Source organism: Centruroides vittatus, unplaced genomic scaffold, assembly GCF_030686945.1.
Source record: "Centruroides vittatus isolate TY-2023 unplaced genomic scaffold, ASM3068694v2 scaffold_1519, whole genome shotgun sequence".
NCBI classification, from domain to species: Eukaryota; Metazoa; Arthropoda; class Arachnida; order Scorpiones; family Buthidae; genus Centruroides; species Centruroides vittatus.
In genome coordinates, this window is record NW_027122682.1 from 1,112,500 (window position 1) to 1,137,555 (window position 25,056).

Sequence of the window (25,056 nt, forward strand, 5' to 3'; positions counted from 1 at the left end):
CATCGTAAAAGATAAAACCGCAATATTAACTAAATTAAAGGAAAGGCGAATTTTATATATAAAACTGACTGAAAGTGTATAATTTTGACGCTATTGGGATTTTCGGATAATTTTCGTTTCGATTGATATGCCATCTCTAATCATAGAATGATCTTTGGAAAGCAACTTTTATTAAGATATTTACATTGATTTCCCTGGTTGTTAAAGTCGTCGTCTTTGAAATTCGGTCGGTCTGTTTACATAATTCTTTATGTAAATAGTGAAAGATTAACCGCTACAAATAAGAGAAAATTAGACTTCATACTTCAAACAGATAGATGTTATAAAATGCTTTTATCATTGTTTTTATTCATAACTTTCCTTGAAAATAGATCAAAGAAATTTTAACAGAAGTTATTTAAAGAATTTTTAATCTACGCTTTAAAAATATCAACATAATTATTGTTTATATTATGCAAACCAGTCTATAAAAAGGATATTAAACTGCTTTAAAAGGAAATATTTGTGTGTTTTATATATACAATATAGAGTTACGAAACGTATAGGTCGTTACTCCATAAACCAAATTTTACAGAAAATACGAATTTTTATTACGTAAATAATTTAATGCGTCTTCTAATCTGACTAAAAATGTATAAAGTTATAGAGAAACAGACATACTACTATAGAGACAATTACTAATACTGTATTACCTATTCTTTTTCACTATTTCGATATAAATTTGAGTCCAATTTACACTAAAACAAAGCGTATGTAGTACACGTTTAACAGTAATATAGAATTTGTACAGACCACCTGACCGGTTGAACATACTTCTCTATAAACGAGCAATTACACTAAAATTCTTTCTTTAATAAAATTAAAGCGGAGAGGGCTTTCGATTGGGTTCTTTAACACGATAAAATTATATTTATAGTAATTACTAATGATTATAGTTATTACCAAAACGAAACCTAAAAGATAATCAGATAAAATTAAAATTACTGGCGAAACAAGACGATGACGTGTTCCGAGGAGGAGGAAGAAAATTAATGAAAACTAGGATACAGTTGATAGAATTCAAAATATTTTACGTCCAGTTTGTAGCTTTAAAACAGAACTTTTGCGGTTAATTATTATTGCGAATAAAATCGTTTAAAAAATGTTATAATAATTATTTAATGGCAGAACAATTAAGATAATTTAAAAAACTATATTTATGCCAATCAATTAAAACTATATTTATGAACATCTGTAGAAACTGATCTACAATATAATGAAGTATTTCTATTTTCAGCAATCATTCCTAAATGTTCCATAGCTTTAATGAGAAGAATTTTTCTTTATATATATATATATATGAAGGAAAAAATTCATGTCTGGAAATTAATGATGAAAAACAAGTCTAGTATTCAAATACCTTAGACTCTAGACTGACCTGAAAATTACATTTTACAAAATGGATGTTCATTAAATTGATTTTATGCAAATATAAAATGTTTGATAGAGATTTTTAAGAAAATTTCAATAATAAAGACAAAAATTTCAGGACAGTTTCTTAATGTAATTTATAATAAAAAGTTGAATTTAAAATCTTATTTAATATATTTTTTTCATATAGAAGAAAAAGACAATGGCAAAGAATAGTAAAATATCCTTTATCTTATTAAAAAGTTTATTCTATTTGAAAATATTTTTAAGATAATTTCATTGACCTCTTTAATTCTCGAAAACACCAGTTTTTAATTCACAATTAAGTAATTTCTCATTTCATAAATTGTTTTTTTTTTTAATAATATATAGTAATTTAATCCTGACAACTGATAAGAAAAAATTTATAATGTTTTTTCTAGAGAATTATTAAATTTAACATTACAATAAGTGACAAAAATAATTATTTTTCATTTTGTTAAATTCATTTAATAATTAATATTTTAAAACCATAAAAATAATCTCATTTAATGAATCACATTTATTATATTAAATATATAAAAATACCACATTGAAACATAATTATTTCTAAAAACATTTGTAAATATTAATAATCTTATTTTAAATTTTGCCATTTAAGGTATTATATTTGATTAAAGGAAAGGATAAAACAAAATTATTGTTATGAAACATACAGTTTGTTTAGTCTAATAATGGATTTACTATGCTTAAGTCTAGAATATGTATAAAGGAATATGATTTTGATTCTATAATTTTGATTACATTATTGAATAAATATTAATAATATTCTAAACTTCAAATTTCAAACATGACAGACAAATAAAAGAAATTATAATAAAGCTTATCACGTAGCAAAATTAATGTTTTATTTTACAATACATCAACTGATGATTACTCATACAACCGAATGATATAAGATGGCTTTTCAAATTTATAAAAATGGTAGTATTTAAGATAAAATATATTACCTTTCTGAGAGAGAAATGCATAATGACATTGTTTAAATAGGGCAAGAAACATTACAGTCTTTTGTTCTTTAATTTTAAAAGATAATTTTTTAATTATGCTTTTAAATCATCAATTGTAACAAAAACATGTTGATTTTAAAATTAACATTATATCCAAATCAATATATTATTAAACAACAACAAATATCTCTTACATTCCTTAACAAATAAATAGGATGTGGGTCAAATGTAATATTTTAGTAAGGGCGAGATAAAAAAAAAAAAAAAAAAAAAAAAGTGAAATTTGCAAACAATCTAAAAGATTTAGTTTGCAAATTTCACTTTTTTTTTACCAAGTTTTTTTTATAAAATACATTTTATAATTTTAAATTTATGCAAATTCTCTCATAATGTATCTATTACTAACAAAATGTTTACAGCACAAAATTAAGGCTTTATTTTAGAATTTATCAACGAGAGACTCAAATGATATCTTTTCAGATTTATAAACATGGAAGGATTTAAAGTAACGTACGGTATTAAGTTTCCGAGATAGTGTATAAACCTGCATAATATTAATATTATTCTTAAAATACAGTAATAAACACACACACATATATATTAAATATAAAATGTAAAAAATAATCTAATAATTAATTATACTGATTTATTACAGGATGATTTTTAAAAAATAACAAGATGCAGAACAAATTTCATTAACGATAAAGTTTGTAAAGCCAATCCGAACGGCACAAGATTTTAGTATAATATGCAGTGGCGCCGAAACCACTCCGTATTATCCTAAACTAGCAAAGATTACATTGGAAAACTGGTAGTGAAAGGAGGGAGGAAGAGAGGAAGACCAAGGCCATGTCGGAGGAAGACTCAAATTGGAATGGACCGAAGAGAGAAGACACCCTCGACAGGAAGAAACATATCAGAGAAGGGGCTGTTGTATAAATTATTCTCGGTGGAATTTCGGGACTGAGTATATATCTGAACTGAGGGGACCAAGACTGGTTTGACAGTACTCTACTTTTGGACTGGAAAAAAAAAATAACAAAGTTATCATATTTATGATTTCTTGCCTTTCACAATGCATTCTACGCCATTTTAGAGTTTTATATAGTAATGTATTTAATCCAATCACGCATGGACTTGCAGCCTTGAATATTAAGTGAGCCTAAATAAAAGGTTTTCTATTAGCCTAACTAGTGACAGTCACCACCCAGAGGGGTAGGTTAGGTTTTTTGGACAAGCTGCGAAAGCGGCACGTAGTACTTGCCAACTGTGAGCAATAGCGAGCGAGTTGGCAATCGAGGGGCCATAGGCCCAGAGGTTGAGGAGCGCGGGAGTGTGCAAAAAGAACCTACTCCAAATGCAGACGATCGCTGTGCCCGTGGATCAACATATGCCTCTGTTGAAGGTGAGTATACAGTCTGTTTTCTTGGCCTTTTACACGGGCAGTTTTCTTTAGGTCTTTGCCGACGTGTCTTTAGAATATATGGCTGAAATGCGACTCCCGATCACGACGTAAGTTGTTAAAGATTGATTATCAATAAACATGGTGAAATAATGAAATACTTTTTTAATAGGGACAATATGTATAAAGAATCAAAAAGTGCCACCTAGTGAAAAACCCTAAAATGACATAGAATGTGTTGCGAAAGGCAAAAAATCGTAAATATGATAACTTTGTTATTTTTCGTCTCCAGTCCAAAAGTAGGATACCGTCGAACTCATCTCGGTCCCCTCAGTTCGGATATATACTTGAAGTCCCAAAATTCCACTGGGAGTAATCTATACAACATCCGAATAAAGAAATGCAGATCCCATATAAACACAAGAAAAGGCAAATTTAAAGAAGAAGAACTAGGTTAACCATTCTAAATTCGATTTAATTAATAAAATCTGTTGAATAAACAGTACACCATTCTAATACACTGCATTTCTAGTTACAATCTGGGTTAACCGATTTATGAGCCCGGCTAGGTATTTCATAACCGCAAATTTATGGCTGGAAGTTACTTTTCGTCCATTCATTTGTATACAAGTCGAGCAGAAGTTGCTCCCCCTCACCCCCGATAAAATAAACAAACCGAAAACAGCCGACAGTTTTGACACTGGCAAACACCGTTATCGGTCGAAAATTGCCGCTTACTTTAAATTAAATGCGATAAAAAATTAATAATAAAGCGTTTGTAATTAATTACGTGAAAAATAAGTCACCTCTTTACGTCTAGACGGATGATTTAGGCGACAAATTAGAGCGGTTCCGTTGCAGACGATGGCCGTGTCTTCTACAAAAACGCAATTCGGAAGATTCTCGTCGGGCGGTAACTCGATTACGTCGACGCCTAAATTTCTTAACGTGTGGCAATATTCTTCGTGTTGCCTTTTCGCTTCTTCTAAATCGAAATCTTCCGTTTTCAGGCTGTTAGGAATGCGGCAGACGATCGCATGAGTATAACGCAGCGACGCCATTTTATATTCTAAAGTTCAACTTAGGTTGAAGAGAGTGCGTGTGTATCGGTGGCTCCCTCTTTTAATCTCGTTGCCGGGTTTCATTTTTTTAAAATTATTTTTATAGACGTATACTCTCGTTTTTAATAACGAGAAACAAGATGGCGGCGCTCGAAGGATTACAGAAGAGGATCACGCAAGAATTGGAAAAATATAAGACGATTCAAAAGGGTAAGACGATTAATTGGATGGGAATTGTAACTTTTGTAATTGAAGAAGCTAACGATTTCAATTTATTAACGTGAAATTCGAGAAAATGCGATTTTTGTAGGTTATGCTTCTATTAGTTTTATTGTTATGTAATTCGGTATGTAATGAGTATTATAACGACTCTTCGTTATAAATTTACGAAATGAGAAGCACAAAAATGGTGACGGAGATTCTTTTGTGGGTGAAGAATGCCTGAAGGGAACCACGTGCCAAATAACTGTTAGACATTAAAACATTTATATCGTGTTTTATTGAATGGGCGTTAAGGGTTAGAATCTGTAGAGTTCCATGCCGTGGGTAGAATCGCGGCATTCTTATAGTTCAAACATTTCCCCAAAAGACTACTTGGTTAATGTAACCCTTGGTGCCAAGATGGCGAGTCGTCTCTGATTCCGTTCTAACCTAACCTAACCTAACCTATTCTAATAATTTGGTTGCTAATAATTATGGTAATTTATTAGAATAGGTTAGGTTAGGTTAGGTTAGAATGTGCACCCCACTGTTTCCTTGCTGGAATCAGAGACGAGCCGCCATCTTGGCACCAAGGGTTACATTAACCAGCTACCTTATATACAGCTCCACCTTTTCCAAACTCAATGTGAATGTTGGTGAGTGCACTGGTTTTCTCCCGTTGAACGACAACCTTTGGATTGAGCTATTCTGGATAAGCTGTACCATGCTGTCCTTTTCTTATATTGTAATCGTGCTCCTTAAGATGTACTTTAAGGTTCCCCTATGTATTTCTTGTTTGGTCCTAACTGGTCGTTCTTATACGTATTCTGTATATTCCCAATTACTCCTCGTCCTTAATCCTATCCTTGTCATTTCTCAAAAGGTTATATACTGTCTGTGCTCTTTTGTGTAGTAAACATATGTTTTTGTAACTTGGTACTTCCTTTGTAATACTGGCCATATGCTTATTATATGTGAACTTAGTTAGTTTGTTGGTTATTTTATTGCAGTTACTTGTCGCTATCTTTTTAAGTTTGATATAAGTGTTTATTAATCTTTCAATAATGTAGACTCCATATTCTATTGTTATGGCAGTGCCCCTAATTCTATCCAGTTCCTGTAACCTGTCGTATGCATTGGAGCAGTAAATAAAGGCCCTTTGAATTAGAGCTCAAAGCCGAAAGTTTATAACCATAGGAGTCATTTGATGAAGATGGAATGTACAGAGAGTCATGAGTGACACGCTCCTGTTCAAATAACCATCGTACAACAAGATGTCCATGTTTAAGAAATGTATGTGTGTTGTATTCAGTTGCTCCAATTTAAGCTTCAAACCCTCCTTATTTATCTCATCTAAAATGTGTTGAATTTTTTTGTCATTTGTCCACAATATGAACACGTCGTCCAGATAACTCTTGTACAAAATTGTCATTCTTAAAATTCATAATAGTATTTTTCTTCAATTCACATAGCAAATCAAAACTGGGCTCCTATGTGAATATGATGAAAATGAAATGTAGGTCTATAAAAACCTACATTACATTAAATAATATAAAATGTAAATTAATAAACACTGCAAAAACCTAATAAACCAGCAACAATATTTTAAACAAGGTGCGAATGTTATTAGGTTTTTGCAGTGTTTATTAATTTATATTTTTAACCAGTTGTAAAGTAGCAGTTGTTAATACAAAATATGATTATAAAGTTCTTATATGTACTGTAAATGTGGAGTGATCAAAGTAAAAAATATATTTTCAATGATTTGAAAAATTGTACATAAGAAATTTAAAAATGATAAGATTAAATTATAAATGTGAAAAAAATCATTGCATATGGGAATCAATCCCAAAAACAAAGCCTCACGTGTGACACCTTAATTAAACAGCGTAACTCCTTCCAATTAGAATGGCTTCTAATTTGAAGAAGGCCTGTAAATCGAGCTGAAATGTTAAACTATAAAGAAATGCTAGAAATGTATGAAAAGGTGTGTTTTTTTATATATATAATTTAATTAATTACACCCCACCAGTATTTCATGGATCAGTTTTCTGTATCGGTATTAACAGTTGTAGAAAACTTTTACCCTAATTTTCTCGAGTATGCCCGAACAGTGTCCCCTACAACTTTGGTAGAGTTTAATACAAGTGAATATTGTACTTCCACAAAATTTCATCGAAATTGGTGATGACAAACTGCTGGGTTCCCCTTGTGAGAGTTGACAGTGAAAAACTTTTATAAGTGTGGCATTTCAAATTAGCTTGATGGCTCAGAAGATGATGTACAGTACTTCAGGGCAATGATTTAGATGTGAATTCCAATGATAATGACAAGTAACAACACACTCAACAGCTGTAAGTGAACGGGTTAATTTTAGTAGCGCCATCTCTTGCGCAAACTAACAATTAGAATAATTTAATTTAGAATAAGCTGGAAAGAAAAAGAATCAGCTTGAAGCGGGACTCAAACCCGCAACTCTCGCTTGCCGTGCGAACGCGTTGCCAGTTACGCTACCCAGACCTTTGTTCCGATCTCCTCTTCCAGCATATACGATCTCCTCTTTTTTTTCCAGTTTATTCTAAATTAAATTATTCTAATTGTTAGTTTGCGCAAGAGATGGCGCTACTAAAATTAACCCGTTCACTTACGGCTGTTGGGTGTGTTGTTACTTATATTATCAGGTTTCGTTGCTGTTTATTTGATAATGACAAGGATGATTAGCCATTGAAGTGGATACTCCCCTAACATTGTGGCTTTCCTACCACACCACCATGAACAGTTTATTCCATTGCTGTTATAAATTAGGTTTGTTTAATGTGTAATAAATTAAATTAGATTTTTTAAAAAAATTTTTTTTTGTTACCAGTATATTAAAAATGGGATATACAGATTATTTAGTAAACATGGTATTTATAAAATTAGTATTGGGAAATTAAGAGAAATTTAAATTGGTAATTTTAGTAGAATTTAATATCTTTTGCAGATTTGTGCTAGCTCTTACAATAGTAATACAATAATAGTAGATTATTTATGAGCTGAGTTTTGGTGTGACAAAAAAAACTAAGGAATTTTTTACGTCACTTGATAGCACATTTGTTCCTAAATCAGATTGAGTAATAAAAGTGTTGATTTTCTGTGAGAATCGTAACATAGAGTGAACAAAACTTTTACATTTGAAGAGTGAAAACTTTTAATTCAGATCAGCTTCCTGAGTAGAATTAGACAAGAATTTGATGAACAAACTTGTGACAGATTTCTGGTATTTAAATAAATTTTCTAACCTTAATGCGATTCAGTGGCGTAGCGTAGTGGAGGTGGCAAAATTTCACAATAAATAATAATAATACAATACACCTGTATAATACACAATAATGATGATTGTTTTTGCCGAAAAGTTCTTTAGAATTACTGTATATTTTAGTCTTTTAAATTGAGATACCTAAATAAGGGGGCAGCTGACACCCACGCTACGCCACCGATGCAATTTACATTTTTCAATACTACTTTAGGCAAATCGGTGTTTGTTTTGCCGATGCAATTAATCAACAAATGTCCTTTTGATTGGTACTAAACAAATTTTGACTATCCATTTGCTACTTGGAACCATGGCTTGTTAGATGTATATGTTACAGCTTAAAAATATTTTCAGTTATTTTTTAAAACTTATATATCATTATTGTTGTTTTTTTATATCTTTTTATTTAGAATTTCTTTACTGAATCAGTATAATTCATTTAACAGTAAAAAACATCAAATAATTTCTTGACATTAATTTACCACTAAAGTCTTGTTACGTGTTATTGAAGGGGTCAGATATAAGACTCCTACAATAAAACTTAACAGGATTGTATTAGAATTTCTTTTGTATATATGTTTTAGTATTTTTCTATTGTATTTACTTTTTCTGAAATGTTTGATATTCTTATAAAGTAATCATTTTATAAAACTAATTTTAAGTTTTATTAATAGTGCTATTAATTTATAATAGTTATTGTGTTTATAAGTATTTATTCATGAGTCAGTGGTTTTCTTGGTTAATCATACTTGACTCATATAGAGTGAGGAAATAAATCATTGACAGTTCAGTTAAATTCAATAAGTATTTTGTATTCAATATTTGTATAGAATTTTAAAAACATTCTTTGATAATATTGATTAAGATAGGTAGAATATCAATGAATATTATAGAATATATTGTGAGAATATTGGATTCAAATGAAAGAATCAGATTTTTTTTAATTCAGACTATTTGTAATAAATAAATAACCATAGTACATTTATTTAATCCAGCAGCTTTATTTCTCTGTAAAACAAACATTTTTGATCTTCTAAGATTATCTTTAGGTATTATTTGAAGAATGGAAATGTCTGAAGAACACGATCTATTTCAAAGTTTGAAACCTCCAATCAGACGCATGTATAAGTACTTACGTGTATACTTTCCTCCATTAAATAAGTTGTAAAATTGCATTAAGAAAATATGTTGAATCATTTTCTTATCAATAAATCTTTCATATCACAAAATTATTGATCTTTTATGATGATATCTAGCTTGCAACCTGTCATTCTCGATTAATAATACAAGAAATTGACCATGAACTGCAAGGTGCTAATTCAATAAGTTTTTCTGAGTTTTCTGTTCTACTCTGATTACATTTAAAGGTTTATTAATTAATTTATCATCACTCAAAACATATTTTATTTGTAATATGCATAAACTATTATGTTAAATTTAATATGAAATTAAAAAATAAATAAAAGAAAAATTGATTAGCTTTCGTTAAAACAGAGTTGTGGATTATCCATGTTTTCTGCATTATATGAGCCTCCATTACTAGTGATTAGCTTGAATAATCGGGAGTATACTGTAACTCAGGGATGGGCAACCTGCAGCCCGCGTGGCATAAAATATGAATAAATATATCAATTTCCCAGCTTAAGAAAGTATTCAACAAAAATTCAAACATTATTTTCTACAACTTGTGTTTTGTGAATAGTTGTTTCGCAACGAATTTAGTAAAAATTAAAACAAGAAACCCCATCAAATCTAATTTAAGACTAGCAGTGACTAATATTTAACCAAATATTTCCAATATATTACATTTAGATCAGTGCCAGAAGCTATATTAAGTATACTTATGCTAATTTATAATTATATATGAATAAAGAATTGTGATTTACCGACATTTTCCCCCCTCTTTTCTCTTGTATACGGCCCGCGTCAGTTCAAAAGTTTTGAAATGCAGCCCTTGCGTAGTTAAAGGTTGCCCATCCCTGCTGTAACTGATGATCTTGCAAGTCACCTTGCAATCTTGCCTATAATAGGCAAAATTGTTTTTAGTCACATATCACGCCGATGCATTTGACACAATACTAATTAATTTTAAATGCATTAATTTATTAATTATTTATTTTACAGAAAAACGATTTACTTGTCTTTAATTTCTTTCAGAATTATCAAGATAATTTATTATATTTAAGTTTTATGATCTTTTGGTACACATTTTTATTTTAAAATAATATACAGTGACATTCTGTTAACCTGGTATCGTCAGGACCGAAGTGGTTCTGGGTTATCGATATGCTGACTTATCGAGTGGTGGAGTTTTTTTGATTTCCTGGATGCAATTTTACATATCTTTACATATAAAACTGTACAAATCTGCCTTTTATGATTGTTTAACACATCATTTCAATTTTCCAGACTATTTCTATTCTTGGTTGGTTTGAAACAAGAACACTAAAATCTTTGTTCCTGTACACTTTTATCTATATCTATTCTATATATTATATATTATTTATTATTATTATTATTATTATTATTACATATATATTAAAAGCAAAATGTTCTGTCATCTCCCAAACTGAAACTAACACTTTACAAAGAAGCGCTATAGATAGAGACTCAACTCTGACTGCCTGCGTGAAATATAACCAAATCGATAAGGATGGACAAGTACTTTATTCACATTTTCTGAAATAATATATTTCAATTGATTTGATTTTAATTTTAATTAATTAATTTATTTTATTTTACTTCTAATTTTGGTTTTGGTTTAAAGACTAGAATTTTAATTATTATATTATTATTTTTAGTTTTAATTAACTGATACCTAGTTGTGTATAAATATAGATGAATACCCAATGCATCGATAACCCCCCAAAGATGAGTATCGGGTTTGTGGGCATACCTGATCCCGTGTTAATGGAATTTTGCTGTACTTGTAATCTTTCATTATGACTGTTTTTTCTAGTACAACAAATGTTCTATAACCGGCAATTTTCTAAAATTATCTGTCAAATTTGTTTAACAATTCTTCTTCTTCTCAGTTCAAATGTTTCCTCTGAACGAATTCTCTCTACTCAGCTATTTATATCAACATTTATGTTTCCTCTATCCTTCAAATCAAATTATCATGTAACATTTTTGATAATAAAAATGGTTAATGTTGCCCTGAGTTTTTGACCTGCAAATTGTTCTCCAAATTGTTTGTTAAATTAATAATAATTAAATGATGCAAATATGTTTTATAAAGTTAGAAATTATTTATTATATAAACTTTTTCAAGGCTTTTTCAGATAAAGATATAAAATAATACACTTTCACAAAACTCAAATTATAACAATCGGATTCAAATATAGAAGTCGATTATATAGAAGATTCAAATATAGATAGTTTTACTTTACCAGAAATATTTTTGATTCATCTTCCATTTATCATCAGCTGTTTTCTGAAATAAAAACTATAAACTTCTATATTCGAATCTGATTCTTATGATTTGATGTTGATGAAGTCATTTTTCTTGTGCTAAGTGATTCCTTTTAAAATTAATAATAAAGTATTACCTCCTAGAAGTCTTAAAGTTTAGTATTATGATAGTCAATATAGTCAATATCATCAATATCCATAAACAATTCATGAAACTGTAATTTGTTTGAAAGAAAAACTACAAGAAACAAATTACAAAGATAATTGCTAAATAATTTCTATAACATAATACAGTCTATTGAAGAAATAGTGAAATAAACATACAACAACAGTGAATGCATCAGAGATATTAAAATAAAAATTTCTAGAGCATTTCTCATACCCAATGTACGACATACGTCAAAGCCGAAAAAGGCAATCACTATGCATGGGATACGACAGTTACCGAGAAGGGGTTAATAGAAAATGTGAAAATTGTAAAAGGAAATGGCTTAGTCAGCCTGTCAAAAGTGATTAACTTGTGAATAAGCTGCTATTGAATGCATTTTTCAATGATCAATGAATAAAATGATCAATTATTTTATTTATTTTTTTTACGTATGTTCTAATATGGAAATGATGATGATGATGATAAGAAGAAAGTATGAAAGTTATGATGATAGATAAAAATAAACTAACAACTTTAACTCCACAATAAACCTATTATTAATTTAACTATTTAACTGGAATTTACACTATTTAATAATAGTCTTCAATTTATGTAATTACAGAACAAATTTGGATAAAAAGTAGAACAAGAAAAGTTTTGTACTTAAATATTGGTAGAAAGATTTTTCTATATAGAGATCCTCTGAAAAGTTTTTGCAGTGACCTGAAAGCATTAGGGAAATTGAAGATATAATTAAATAAATAGTGTAAATTTCAGTTAAATGATTAATAAATAAAGAACCAATATTATATTTGTTTTTTAAATGAATAAAAATGCCGACTATAATTCACAAAATTCTAATTAAAAAAACTAAAAAACTTACCATCAATATTATTTTGATAAAATTATTAGTATTTATTTATTCTTTTTTAATTTAAATTGATTACTTTTTTCAATGGTATCAGCAACAGAATGATTAAAGCTAGATTATCTGCCAAATTTCAGGCTATTTTCAAGCCACATTAATAATCAGTTACCATTTAACTTGACTGGAGATAGTCGGATGTGCTGCCATCTCTTATTAATTTTAATAAATTTTAATTTTTAAATTAGAAATTTCTGAAGGAATCGGCTCCGAGTCGGACCTGCAACTTCTGCTTACTGTGCAGGTGAATTGCCAATTATGTTAACCCGTATCTTTGTCCAATCTTCACTTCCAGAAATGTTAATTTAGATATAAAGGGAAAAGAGACTGATGATATTTAAAAATTTTTAGGATGCTTTTATTAGCAATTAAACTTCCAAGTTCAAAATTCTACCAACCAAGTTACGAGTGTATATATAAATGATACTTTAATGTATTGTAGATAATTGGGCTGCAATTTGAAAAAATTGTAGACCTATAAATTCCTACTGTTATCTGTCTGCCCATTTGTCTGTGTCTTTCTTTAATCTCGAGAACGAAGTTAGATAGATGAAAGACAAAACCAGATATGGAAACCTTAGGGGCAGGAGGCCATGATTAAATACATATAAACTTCTCATGCAAATCAGAAGAAGACATATTATTTCAATTCAAAATTTTTTTCCTGAAGGTGTTAAATAGATGACCGGCATGACTCTATTGTTAAAGGAAAAGTACGATGTACAGGGGAAAGCCACTTGAAGTGGAGCAAAAATTTGAGCCCAGCATTATGATGATGCCACAATAAATAAATGCTCATCTTTTAATATTTAAACATAAAATTAGATTTAGTAATTAAATGCTTAATACTGAAATTATAATTAAGATGTAATAATAAAATAATTTTTTTTTTTTACAGATTTTCAAAAAACTTATTCTTTAAGACAACAGTTAGATGCTCAGTTAAATGAAAATAACGTTGTTAAAGAGGTAAATATAGCTTCAGTATTTTTCTGTTTATTGAATAATTATTGATGCATACTGATACATGTTAGTATTCAAAACAGTTTGATATAGTCTGTACATTGAATAGAATATTGATTTGTCTTATTTAAAAGAAAATAATCGTATGCTTGAAACAGCAACAATTAATAAAATAAAAAAAGAAATTGCGAGTTGTTTTAGTTTTTAAAACTCTTAGATACAGCATAATACTATAAATTGCATTATATGAGGTATCCTATGAGTCTGGACCCACCTGAGATAAAAATATATACCGTATTTTACGGACTATAAGATGCACTTTAATTTTTAAGCAATTTTTTTAAAAAATACCTATAAGACGCACCTGAATATAAGTCGCATCTGAATTTTGGAGGCAATTTTTCGAAGAAAAAAGTGCGTCTTATATTCCGTAAAATACGGTAATCACAGACTGGTTGAGGGTAAAATTCCTTAAACTTTAAAACATTATAAAAGTAACGTAGTAAAAGTTAAAAATTAAAGTGGCAGCAAATCCAATTGTAGAATACTTTTAATAAACCACTGATACTTCTCTAAATGCATTTCACCTTTGTACCTAAAAGGCCTCCTCAGTAGAGTCACTAGTAACTATAGTTTTAGACTTTAATAACATCACTTTGTACTGTTCTTATCCCTCGAAGTTACATTTATATCCTCAATGAGGGAGGTTTTTGTTGAGGATATAAATGTAACTTCGAGAGATAAGAACAGTACAAAGTGATGTTATTAAAGTCTAAAACTATAGTTACCATTGACTCTACTGAGGAGGCCATTTAGGTACGAAGGTGAAATGCATTTAGAAGTATCAGTGGTTTATTAAAAGTATTCTACAATTGGATTTGCCACTGCTTTAATTTTTAACTTTTACTACGTTACTTTTATAACATTTTAAAGTTAAGGAATTTTACCCTCAACAAGTTGGATTAAATTGAAAATTATTTTTCGTGTATTTTTTATAATAAAATTAAGTGAATGAAATATAAACTGACTGCATCATTTTAAATAAATTTTATATAATCACAGAATCTGCTCAAAGTGTGTACTACTGTGTAACATACACTAGTGAAGACAAAATTTCCACTCCTCCAGCACATAATGGATCGAATATGGCAAAATTTACTGTCACTCTTGCATAATACATTCTTTTACATCTGTGATGATGAGTTTACCAACATATCTGTGTGTGATTGATTTGCAGTCTGGATGGAGCCTATTGAATTTTCTGGTCACTTTTCAGTGACCGTCACCATCAAAATCACTTGAATTTGTTCCTCCATAATTAGTCATTACATGATTTCTCTGTAATGACAGAATCAGTAATATGAGAAACTCCTATGGGTCTGCACTTACAGCACACCTTGTAGTACATGGTGTAATAATAAAATAATCAAATGCTATAAAATTAAGGAGACCTTTTTTATTACAATTATTATTAATGTTTTTCTAGACATTTCACGTATAGAAGAAACTATTCCGTTATTTGAATTTTTACTGTGATATGATGACGACGTGAAATGTCTTGAAAAACATTTAATCATAATTAAATTGCAAAAGGATTCCTTAATTTTATATCATTTGAGTATTTTTTAATATGTGTCGATGGAACTTAATAGATTAAAAACAAAGTGTAATGTCTAGATCAGTGGTTTTTCGGTGTATTTGAATTAAAGAATCATTGTCATTGTGTTAAAGATGTTTTTATTATATGTATAAATGAAAAATGATGTTAAAGATCTTCTTTTTTCAAATACAGAAAAAATAGAGAAACAATTAGCATATTATTAATTGTTTTTTGAAATTTTGTGGCACACAGTTCAGAACCAGTAATTTAGATTATTTTAATGATAATAATAATAATATAATTTAATATTGTAATAATAGTAATACAAATTTTTTTCATATAACAAACACTTTCCTTGGTTATCAATATTTCTTGTAATAATATGAATTGTTAAAAAAAAAATATAGTAAAAACTTGATCTAATGTTTTTACTTTCTTATTTCTGATTTACTTACAATGCAAAAATATATACACTAGATTTGATTTTTTACATAAAATACAGTATTAAATTTGGATAGTAAACTGAATTATTTAATTTTGTTCCTAATAAATTGATCATTGTAGCAAACTGTTAACAAATAATAATTATTTTAGATATTCTCTCTGGTTTAATGTGGTAGAATCAATAAACATCTCTTATAGTATACAAACACATACATAGATATATTAGTAATATATGCATATAATAATCACATTAATTTAATGAACAATATAAATCATACTAATTCAAGATAATAAGACTAGACCACACCCAACAGAAACACACTTAAAATGATCATTAATTATATTAAAGTATATTTGCTGATTACTATCACATCCTGCAATAATGTAAAATTAATACCCATCAGATAAATGAAAATGATACCAGTTAGAATATACAGATATGCAGTAATTTTCTAGTAACTATGCTTAGTGGCATTCATAAACTTAATATCAAATATTGAGAACATTGGAGTCCGTAGTGTACAGATTGATTATTATAACTTAAAATATTTCCATAATTACATTTTGTGGGAGAAAAAAATTTAATTATATTAATTATTTGACATATTGGGAGATTGTAGCATATTATCCTTGTTGCATTTCATGGAAATGTAGACAGCTGTTTATCAAATGCTTAGAGAGGAAACAAATTCATTGAACTGACACACTACAAAATCCATTCTGGACATTGAAGGGTAAAGGCTCTCTTATAATGCACGGGTTGCACTGCATAGCGCAAAAATCGCCACTTGGCGATATTTTTATTAAAGTAATGATGAAAATACTGGTGATAGCAAGTGGTGATAAAAACCCCAGTCTGCTTGTTTCAACATTCAGTGTGAAGTTGAATTACAAATCAAACTTCGGAAAAAACAACAAAATGTGGAGCTTCGGTACAATGGGAGTCCTGGGCACCACACATCTAGTGATTTCATGACATCACACGGTGAGTTCAGGCAGAAAAGTAGGAAGGGACATTCAGAACCAAAGGAAGTTTTTTGCAATGCCGCCCAGCATTTCCAGATTGGGGATTTTTTTTATTGATTAACAGAAAATTTGGGAAACTTTTTGAAGTGACTTTTTTCATTTTAATTTTTTTTTTCAGTAGACTAAAACAAAAAGTTTTGACATGACACAATCTGTGAAATACTGTTTAAATATTGTGATCAAATGTGTTATTTGGAATTATTCATCAAAAAATTATTCAAATACACCAACAACTGCCATAAATGATTTGGCTAAATTTTGGATAAGTGATTACAGATTAGAAATAAATTTGGCACTAGAGTTAGGCGTTAGGTGCCATCTCTTATTAAAATTAATAATTATAATATTTAATTAATTAATTTAGATTAAACTGGAAGTTGCGGGTTCGAGTCCTGCTTCGGGCCGATTCTTTTCTTCCAGTTTAATCTAAATTAATTAATCTATAATCATTTATCCAAAATTTAGCCCGATCATTTACGGCAGTTGTTGTATTTGCTTACGATATCGGGTTTTGTTCAATGTATGTTTGTAAAAAATTATTCAAAAATGATTGCTATTGCTAACAAGGGGAGGGACAGACATTTGGGTCTTCGATTCAAATGAAACTTGGTGAGCACATAGTCTTAAGCACAAACAACTCTTTGTCCAAATAATTGGACCCACTTCTCTATTGTTTCGAATAATTGGGGTTCTGAAAATCTAGTGTTTAGGTTATAAGTCTTTGGAAGTTCCATGTCCCAGATTGGCAATAGCAGAGTGAATAAGACTCTAGGTACTGGACCTAGACAATATAGGTTTGAACCTTCGGAGTTTTAGTTTTAATTTAGAATTTTTATTATGTATAACTTTCTTATTTTACTGCATCATTAGCATTATTATTACTATTACTGTTGTTCATGTTTAAAGCTTATAAAATGGCAAAATTGTCGTGATATTTTTAAATTTTCCAGAGTGACCCCTGATAATGGGATCTGTATCTGATAATTTTTTTTTTTTTATTTTTGTTTGGAAGGGATAAGAAGGTTGGATTGGTTAAAAAAAACATGGAAAAGAGATTTCTCTCAGCCTTCAAACAGAATAAACGGGTGTTTCAAAGCAAAAGTGGTTACACAAAGTCTAACGGAGATGATGAAGTGGTGTTGAGTATAGTTTTTTAGAATAGGATTACAAGAATCAAGTCACTTAATTTATTTGTAATTCTTTCTTCTTAGAAAGACCGCAAACTAGAAGCATCATTTATTTTGAGAGAATTTCTAACATTTTTTTATTTACATTTCTTCAATAATATATTCACTAACTTAAATTTCATTATGTATTTGTAAACAGGAGAGCAATCTACTTCAGGGGTGGCCAACTTTTGTGCACATAAGATCTACTTTTTATTGTAAAAATGTGTCGCGATTGACTTGTTGTCATAGGCATAGTCTAAGTGGGGAGGGGGAAGTGTGAAATACATACTATGTTTATACACTGTTTCAGTACGAAATGCACTCACTGCTTATGAGTCGAGTCATAACTGCATGCATACAGTTGCGTTCGGTTACAAATATAATACATTAAGTCAAGACATCGCTAGCGATCGACCAAAATTGGCTTGGCGATCGATCAGTCGATTGCGATCGACTTGTTGGCCACCCCTGATCTACTTAATACATATCAGCTGATAAGCAAATTTCACATTGTTTGAATGAAACAAACGTAATAACACTAAATGAAATCATGCTTTGAAATATTCCCAGATAATCTTGTCTGAAGTAAAATGCATTCAGTGTGTTCTTGTAATCTCAACGCCATTAAAAGAGAGATTAAATTACACACATACTAGATTTCCTTATGATACACGGCGAGTCAAATAAACACTGTTTCTTCAATTTTTATGTCTTAAGTAATTTCTGACTGATTTATACAGTAATTTCATGTGTAAAACTATAGAAATTTGTAAAAAACTTGAATTTACTTGTCACATGTTTTCTCTAAAAATTGTTTTGCTAAATGTTTTTATGCTAAAATATGTAGATATTTTATCGAAAATATTAATCAGTTGAAACATTGTCATTAAAACCTTAAACAAAAAATAATTTTGTATAAATCAGTTTGCATTTTCAGTTTTAATATCTTCCATTCATGTGTAATTTAAAATTATAAATATAAAATCAAAATTTTATTCATATAAAATTAAGAAATTAATGGTGCAAAATGTATTAACAGGTGATAAATTAAATTTTCTATTAATATTTGATAATTTTAGCTAGTTTTCCACTAATATTAAAGATATTAATTTATTTGAATAAAATATTTGTTATATTTATTAGGAAATGGAACTTCTAGAGTCTGATTCTAATGTTTATAAACTTACTGGACCAATTCTAATTAAACAAGATTTGGATGAAGCTAAACAGAATGTCAGTAAAAGAATAGAATATATTACCAGTGAACTGTAAGTAAAAAGTTTTATTTAAATATTTAATGACAATTTCTCATTATATTATCTTTCTGTTGATTGCAATTGGTACTTATTAAATTAGCTGTAATTGCTTATGTGGAGCAAGAAAAGAAGCATAGAATATAATATAAAATATAAACATGTTATATTTTCTTTCATCTTGTAATTTCCTTCTCGTGCAAAGCAGTAAAATATCACCCCTCGATGTGGGTTCCTGTCCGTGGTAAGGGGACCTTCCAGAGATGGTTTAGTAACTCTTCTATACCATCTCTGGGATCTGAACGCCCACTCATGTGTTTGCCGTGCGTGGTGACCCATATGCCAGAAAGGGGGATCCTGGTAGTTGAGGGGCAACATAACATCCCCGCACACACTGCTTTGGCCCCTGCTTCGGATAAACTGGAGGCTCAAATCAGGCTCTGTTTGAGTCAATCAGCTGGTTGCTGAGTCATTATTGGCCTTGGCCTGGAGTCAACTGATTGATGCAGACTGGGCAGACACATCAGACAAGATGTGCTCTTCTTGACTGCATTGTGAGGGTATAGCTCCTGGAAAACCCTGGTGTGACAGTCTATGGAAGTATTCCATGTGATGGCATCCCCTTGTTGGGCCCTATGGTGGGTGGGGTTACTGGGAGGTGAATAATAATTTTTCAATAATGGATTCAAAAAATTCAAAACATCCTGGTGCATTTACAACAACAACAAATGAAAAAATTTCCAGTAAACCAGTGTACTTGGTAGTGCACACAACTGGAGAAAAACCCTTGTCTAAAGCTTCTCCTTTCTTGATTCAAAAATTGTTTGAATCAACCATTGGACATTTGAAAAAAATATAAAAATTAAGATCAGGAGATTTACTGGTGGAAATAGCCTCCCCACAACAATCAGCAAAACTTTTATAAACAAAGACCTTGGGAGAAATGGAAGTCACTGTCACCCCACACAGAAGTCTAAACACATCTTGTGGGGTGATATCTGAGATCGATCTTATGTCTGAAGACAAATCAGATATTCAGATCAGCCTTTCAGACCAAGGTGTCACTGCTGTCCGGCACATTTCCATTCATCGAGATGGCAAGCTGATTCTTACAAAACATCTTTTTCTCACGTTTAACAAGCCAACATTGCCATCTGTTATTACAGCAGGATATCTGTCCAGTTCGACCGTAAATTCCAAACCCACTGCGCTGCTTCAAATGCCAGCAGTTTGGACATTCTCAAACATCCTGTCGAGGGAAGAGTGTATGTGCACAGTGTGGAATTGAAGGTCACCAGAGTACTGAGTATACCAATAATCCATGCTGTGTGAATTGCAAAGATGCCCATCCTGCCTACTCCCGGAAATGCTCTGAATGGCAGAGAGAGAGAGAAATTCAACGCATAAAAACAGTTAACAATCTACCTTACCCAGAGGCTCGTCCCATGGTCACTTCAAGTGCACCATTGAAACAGAAGACATTTGTGGCTGTTTTTTGAAATCCACACAAAGACATGTGGAGTTCAAACGGATATTTCTGTTTTTCAAAAGGAATCTTTCACTTACCATGCTAAATGTTTGCTAATTCAATCAAAAGAAACAGAAGAAAAGGAGTGCATGAAGGCAAAACACTGCTACCCAAAACAGGAGTAATAACTAGAAATGTGGGTTCTAAAAAGGCTAATAAGAACCCACTCAACAAACAAAAATTGAAAGCCCTCTCTAAATCATCAAAGAAATCAGAGGCTCAGTCCATGAGTGAGTTCTTTGATCTCTCTGGCAAAGAAAATAATATGGAGGTGACCCAACCAACCTCACCTGCAAAAGGAAAATCATCAGTGAAATTGAAGAGACACTTTTGCAAAGAATGCTGCTTCAAACACATAATGGATTATAAAATAATTCAATGGAACTGTCATAGTTTCCACAACAACTTCTCTGACATTAAACACTTGACATTATCTACCCCATCTCTCTGCATGGCAATCCAGGAAACACTTTTAAAACCTGGGGCTGTATTCTGGTCACCATCTCTCGTCTCTCACAAGCCGGTAACTGATTGGCTAATCATTTGGATTAGCCAATCAGTTACCGGCTTGTGAGAGACAAGAGACCAGAGACAGCGACCAAAATACTGCCCCTGGAGAAAGAATTTCCTTAAAAGGATTTGAACTCTTCTGCAAGGATGATGATAGTCACAACCGTGCTAGTGGAGGTGTGACTATACTGGTTTCAAACCGCATCCCATCCTTACTGGTACAAATAACCACTGGTTTGCAAGCTGTGGCAGTCAGAATTTCTATTGGAGTAACTGTCACAGTTTGTTCTATATACTTGCCATCAGATGTCAGAGTCAATGAGGATGAATTGGAAGCCTTGGTTGAACACCTGCCAACTCCATTTCTTTTACTTGGTGATTTTCAATGGTCACAATCCAATGTGGGGCAGTCCCGACATCAATCGTCAAGGCAGAGCCATTGAGAGATTTATAGGCAACACCAACTGTATCTATTTAATACTGGAGAAGTGACATACTTTCATTTCCCAACAAGAACATTCACTGCCATTGATCTATCATTAGCAACTCCAAACTTGTTTTCAGCATTTACATGGGGAGTTGGATCTAATCCGCTTTCCAATATTTCTAACATGCCAAGGTACAGAAAGCTGTGAAACAGCCCGTCCACCATGCTGGAAACTGGAAACAGCCGATTGGCATGCCTTTTCCTCTATGCCCAACATCTTGGAGGAAATGGTCAAAATTGCTGATATCAATGGTGCAGTTGAAGCTGTCACTTCCAGTATTATTCAGGCAGCTGAAAAAACAATGGGGAGAACATCAACCAGATATCTAAAACATCCTAAACCATGGTGGAACCAGAATTGCGAGGCAGCATTTAAAGAATAAAAGAAAGCATGGGGGGATTTTCAGAAGATACCCCACTGCTAGCTTACCCCTTTACATTGTGCCACCATAAATTTAACTAAGAATCCAGTATGACAATGCATGTTTACTATACATGCAAGAAATTGGAAAAAGTGACATCTCTGTTCTAGGTGGCACTACATATATGCATAGCAGATATTTTTAAAGCATTTCCTGTTGTGTTCAAGATTATTTAGGCCTAACTATATTGGTATAAGTTTTATTTACATATATATTGCAGTTGCATTGTCAATAAAAATCAAAATATACACGTTAGGTTTCTAGGTAAAGGTTTCTATGTGTTCAATGTATCCACATCAAATTCGGCATGAATATTCTTTGACACCCTGGAAAAAAATACTACGGAGGGGATCTCCACCCCAACCCTCCCTAAAGCTCACCTTTTAAATTTAGCCTGAGCAATTTTGTGTTTTGCAGTTTTATTATTGTAAATACTCAATCAATAAATACACATTTTAGTTACTAAGATCATTGTATTTATCATCATCTCCCATCCTATGCTCATAAATCCCTCATCTCCTCAAAAGCCTAAGCAGTGCTGGACACACAGAGCTAGTAATCAAATAAAAATCAACTCAAATCTAATTATATCATATAAAATAATGTAATTTTTTCCTTATTTTATTTGTTGATATTCTTCAAGAAAGGACACATGGTAGATGGGAATTGGAAATTGGAAAATTTTTAGAGGTGCTAGTAGGAATGTTCCCTATATATTTGTAGGTGCTGCTTGACAAGTTCTATCCCTGGGTGCAAAGTTGTATGGAAGTGAGATAGAATGCATATATTTTGTATTAAAGAATTTTCTTAATTATAACTACAATGCAAGTAAAGAAAAAAACTGAAAATTAGTAAAAGTACATGTTTAGTAAAGCATTTTGAGCTATGAATGTTTTACTAAAGTGTTCTTAATTTCATCACATTTAGGATGCGACTATGCAGATGCGAATTTAAAGCGAGCGATTCAGTTTTTGCAAAGGAAAACCATGCACAAACGAGAAGCGAGAAATAACACTGGCGAGAGTGAATTTCTGGTTTGCGCGCGTATCTGACAGGTTTTGATATTTATTGCATCTCGCCTCTTCTCGCCACATATTCATCGCTCGCTCACGTCTGCATAGTCGCACCCTTACAGTTTATCTGCATCCATTCTGCTTGAATCACCATCTTACTTGCTGTATTATCAGTTTTTTCCATAATACTTATATAATTTATAGTTTAAATTATAATAAATTTACATCTTTTAATTATTAAATTAATTAGTTCCTAAAAGTCAGTTAACAGACATGTTTTAAGATTTGTTCAGTGACTTCATTGGGAGCAACTGATTTGTGAATTCCCATAGAAATTCCAAACTAATTCTAACCATTCTTTAAATATATGTTGGTTAACTGAGTTTTGGATTACCATATATTGATTTTTTTAATTAAAATAAATCTTTTATAGAAAAAGACATGATTCAACTTTACAAGAATTAGAAAAGAAACAGGATAACCAAAGGGAAGTGATCAATAAATTGCAACAGCAATTCCAACAGGCGCAGGTTAAAGCGGCTATGAAAGCATAATAAACCTCTTGCGAGATTTGGTATATTTATTGCAGCATTGTTTTTTTTTTTTAAATAGCAGTTTTACAGTTTTAATAAAATTATTACATTGATTTGCAAAGATTTTCTATACTTAAAAATATTAATGTTTATACACAACCATAATTATCAGTTTAATAAAATATTTTTCACATTAGCTATTTACTATGATACAGTTTGTTTGTATCACAAAAAAAATTATTAATAATTTTATTTATTATGCTAATGAATGACACAATAAAAGATGTATTACTACTTATTAATAAAATAAACCAATATATATATGTTTTCTTTGAAAGTTTATAGACAGTAGTGTAGCTTTTTGTTATTTAATCAGTGTTTTTGTAGTCTGAAAAATCTCTATACTACTAATCTTAAACGTATGAAGCCAGATGGCCGAGCGGTTAAGGTCCTACTCCTTTGGGGAACCCGGGATTAAATCCGGACGGGTCAGAAAACCCTAGGAATTTTTGGGGGTGGTTTGTTCGGATATGTCAGGTCCTGTCCCACACCATTGTCCACTCCATTACAGGTCCGGTCAAACCAACAGTGAGGTTATTAAAACAGGTCTTCTTAATGTCCATGGGGATGAAAGGACTTCAAAAAACTAAATATTTAATTTTAATAAACTGAACTTGTAATAAATCAGATGAAAATGTTGAATGAGAATAATAATAATGATAAATTTTGAATTACAGTCCAAACTTGTACTTATTCATATGCGCTTAATCCAAATCTAAACAAAAACTAATCAGATAATTTGATATTCATTTGTACAACACATTGTAATATAAATATATGCACCAAATACAAAATTTTACATTGATAATATATACAATGTGTAATATATATATATCCATGCGTTGTAATTGGGTGATTGCTTCTGAGATTTTATATTGTATACTATCAATAAGTATATTCATGTTTGAATTTGTTTCCCTTATTAAATGTACTGTACATGATTCAAAATGGAACTTTACTTTTCAGACTGATTTTAAATATGAAGCATAATAACAGTAAAACCTTCTCTAATAATTATAAAATATGACTGATATTATACATTTAATAAAATTGTCAAGACGGTAATTGTAAAATTAACAAACAATTTAAGACTACGATAAATTTTCCAGACGTGAGAGAAAGAACAAGAGTTTTTATTGTATTACTTATTAATTACTGTCCTGGCAATTTTATTAAATTTATATTATACAGTCAAACCTGTTT

General features: G+C 30.7%; 2 protein-coding genes across 2 annotated transcripts in view; one reads left to right on the top strand and one right to left on the bottom strand.

Moving 5' to 3' along the window:
- The window catches only part of LOC136987363 (N(G),N(G)-dimethylarginine dimethylaminohydrolase 1), a 54,019-nt gene extending 49,094 nt beyond the window's left edge, over nt 1-4,925 (bottom strand). Inside the window, exon 1 of the mRNA XM_067285095.1 lies at nt 4,608-4,925. Coding sequence (XP_067141196.1) covers nt 4,608-4,862 — 255 coding nt within the window. The 5' untranslated portion in view covers nt 4,863-4,925. The remainder of the gene's footprint in view (nt 1-4,607) is intronic.
- Nucleotide 4,926: 1 nt separating this feature from the next.
- On the top strand, nt 4,927-23,914 carry Pfdn6 (prefoldin 6). Its single transcript, XM_067285096.1, has 4 exons — nt 4,927-5,072; nt 13,744-13,814; nt 19,191-19,315; nt 23,694-23,914. Exons 1-4 carry the CDS (start codon nt 5,003-5,005, stop codon nt 23,812-23,814), a joined length of 387 nt encoding a protein of 128 aa, XP_067141197.1. The 5' UTR covers nt 4,927-5,002; the 3' UTR covers nt 23,815-23,914.
- The last annotated feature ends 1,142 nt before the right edge of the window (nt 23,915-25,056 follow it).

Coding starts and splice junctions, on each gene's coding strand:
- Pfdn6 (XM_067285096.1), top strand. CDS start 5,003: ATGGCGGCGCTCGAAGGATTACAGAAGAGGATCACGCAAGAATTGGAA. Junction 13,815..19,190: donor AAAATAACGTTGTTAAAGAG/GTAAATATAGCT, acceptor TATATTTATTAG/GAAATGGAACTTCTAGAGTC. Junction 19,316..23,693: donor GAATATATTACCAGTGAACT/GTAAGTAAAAAG, acceptor AATCTTTTATAG/AAAAAGACATGATTCAACTT.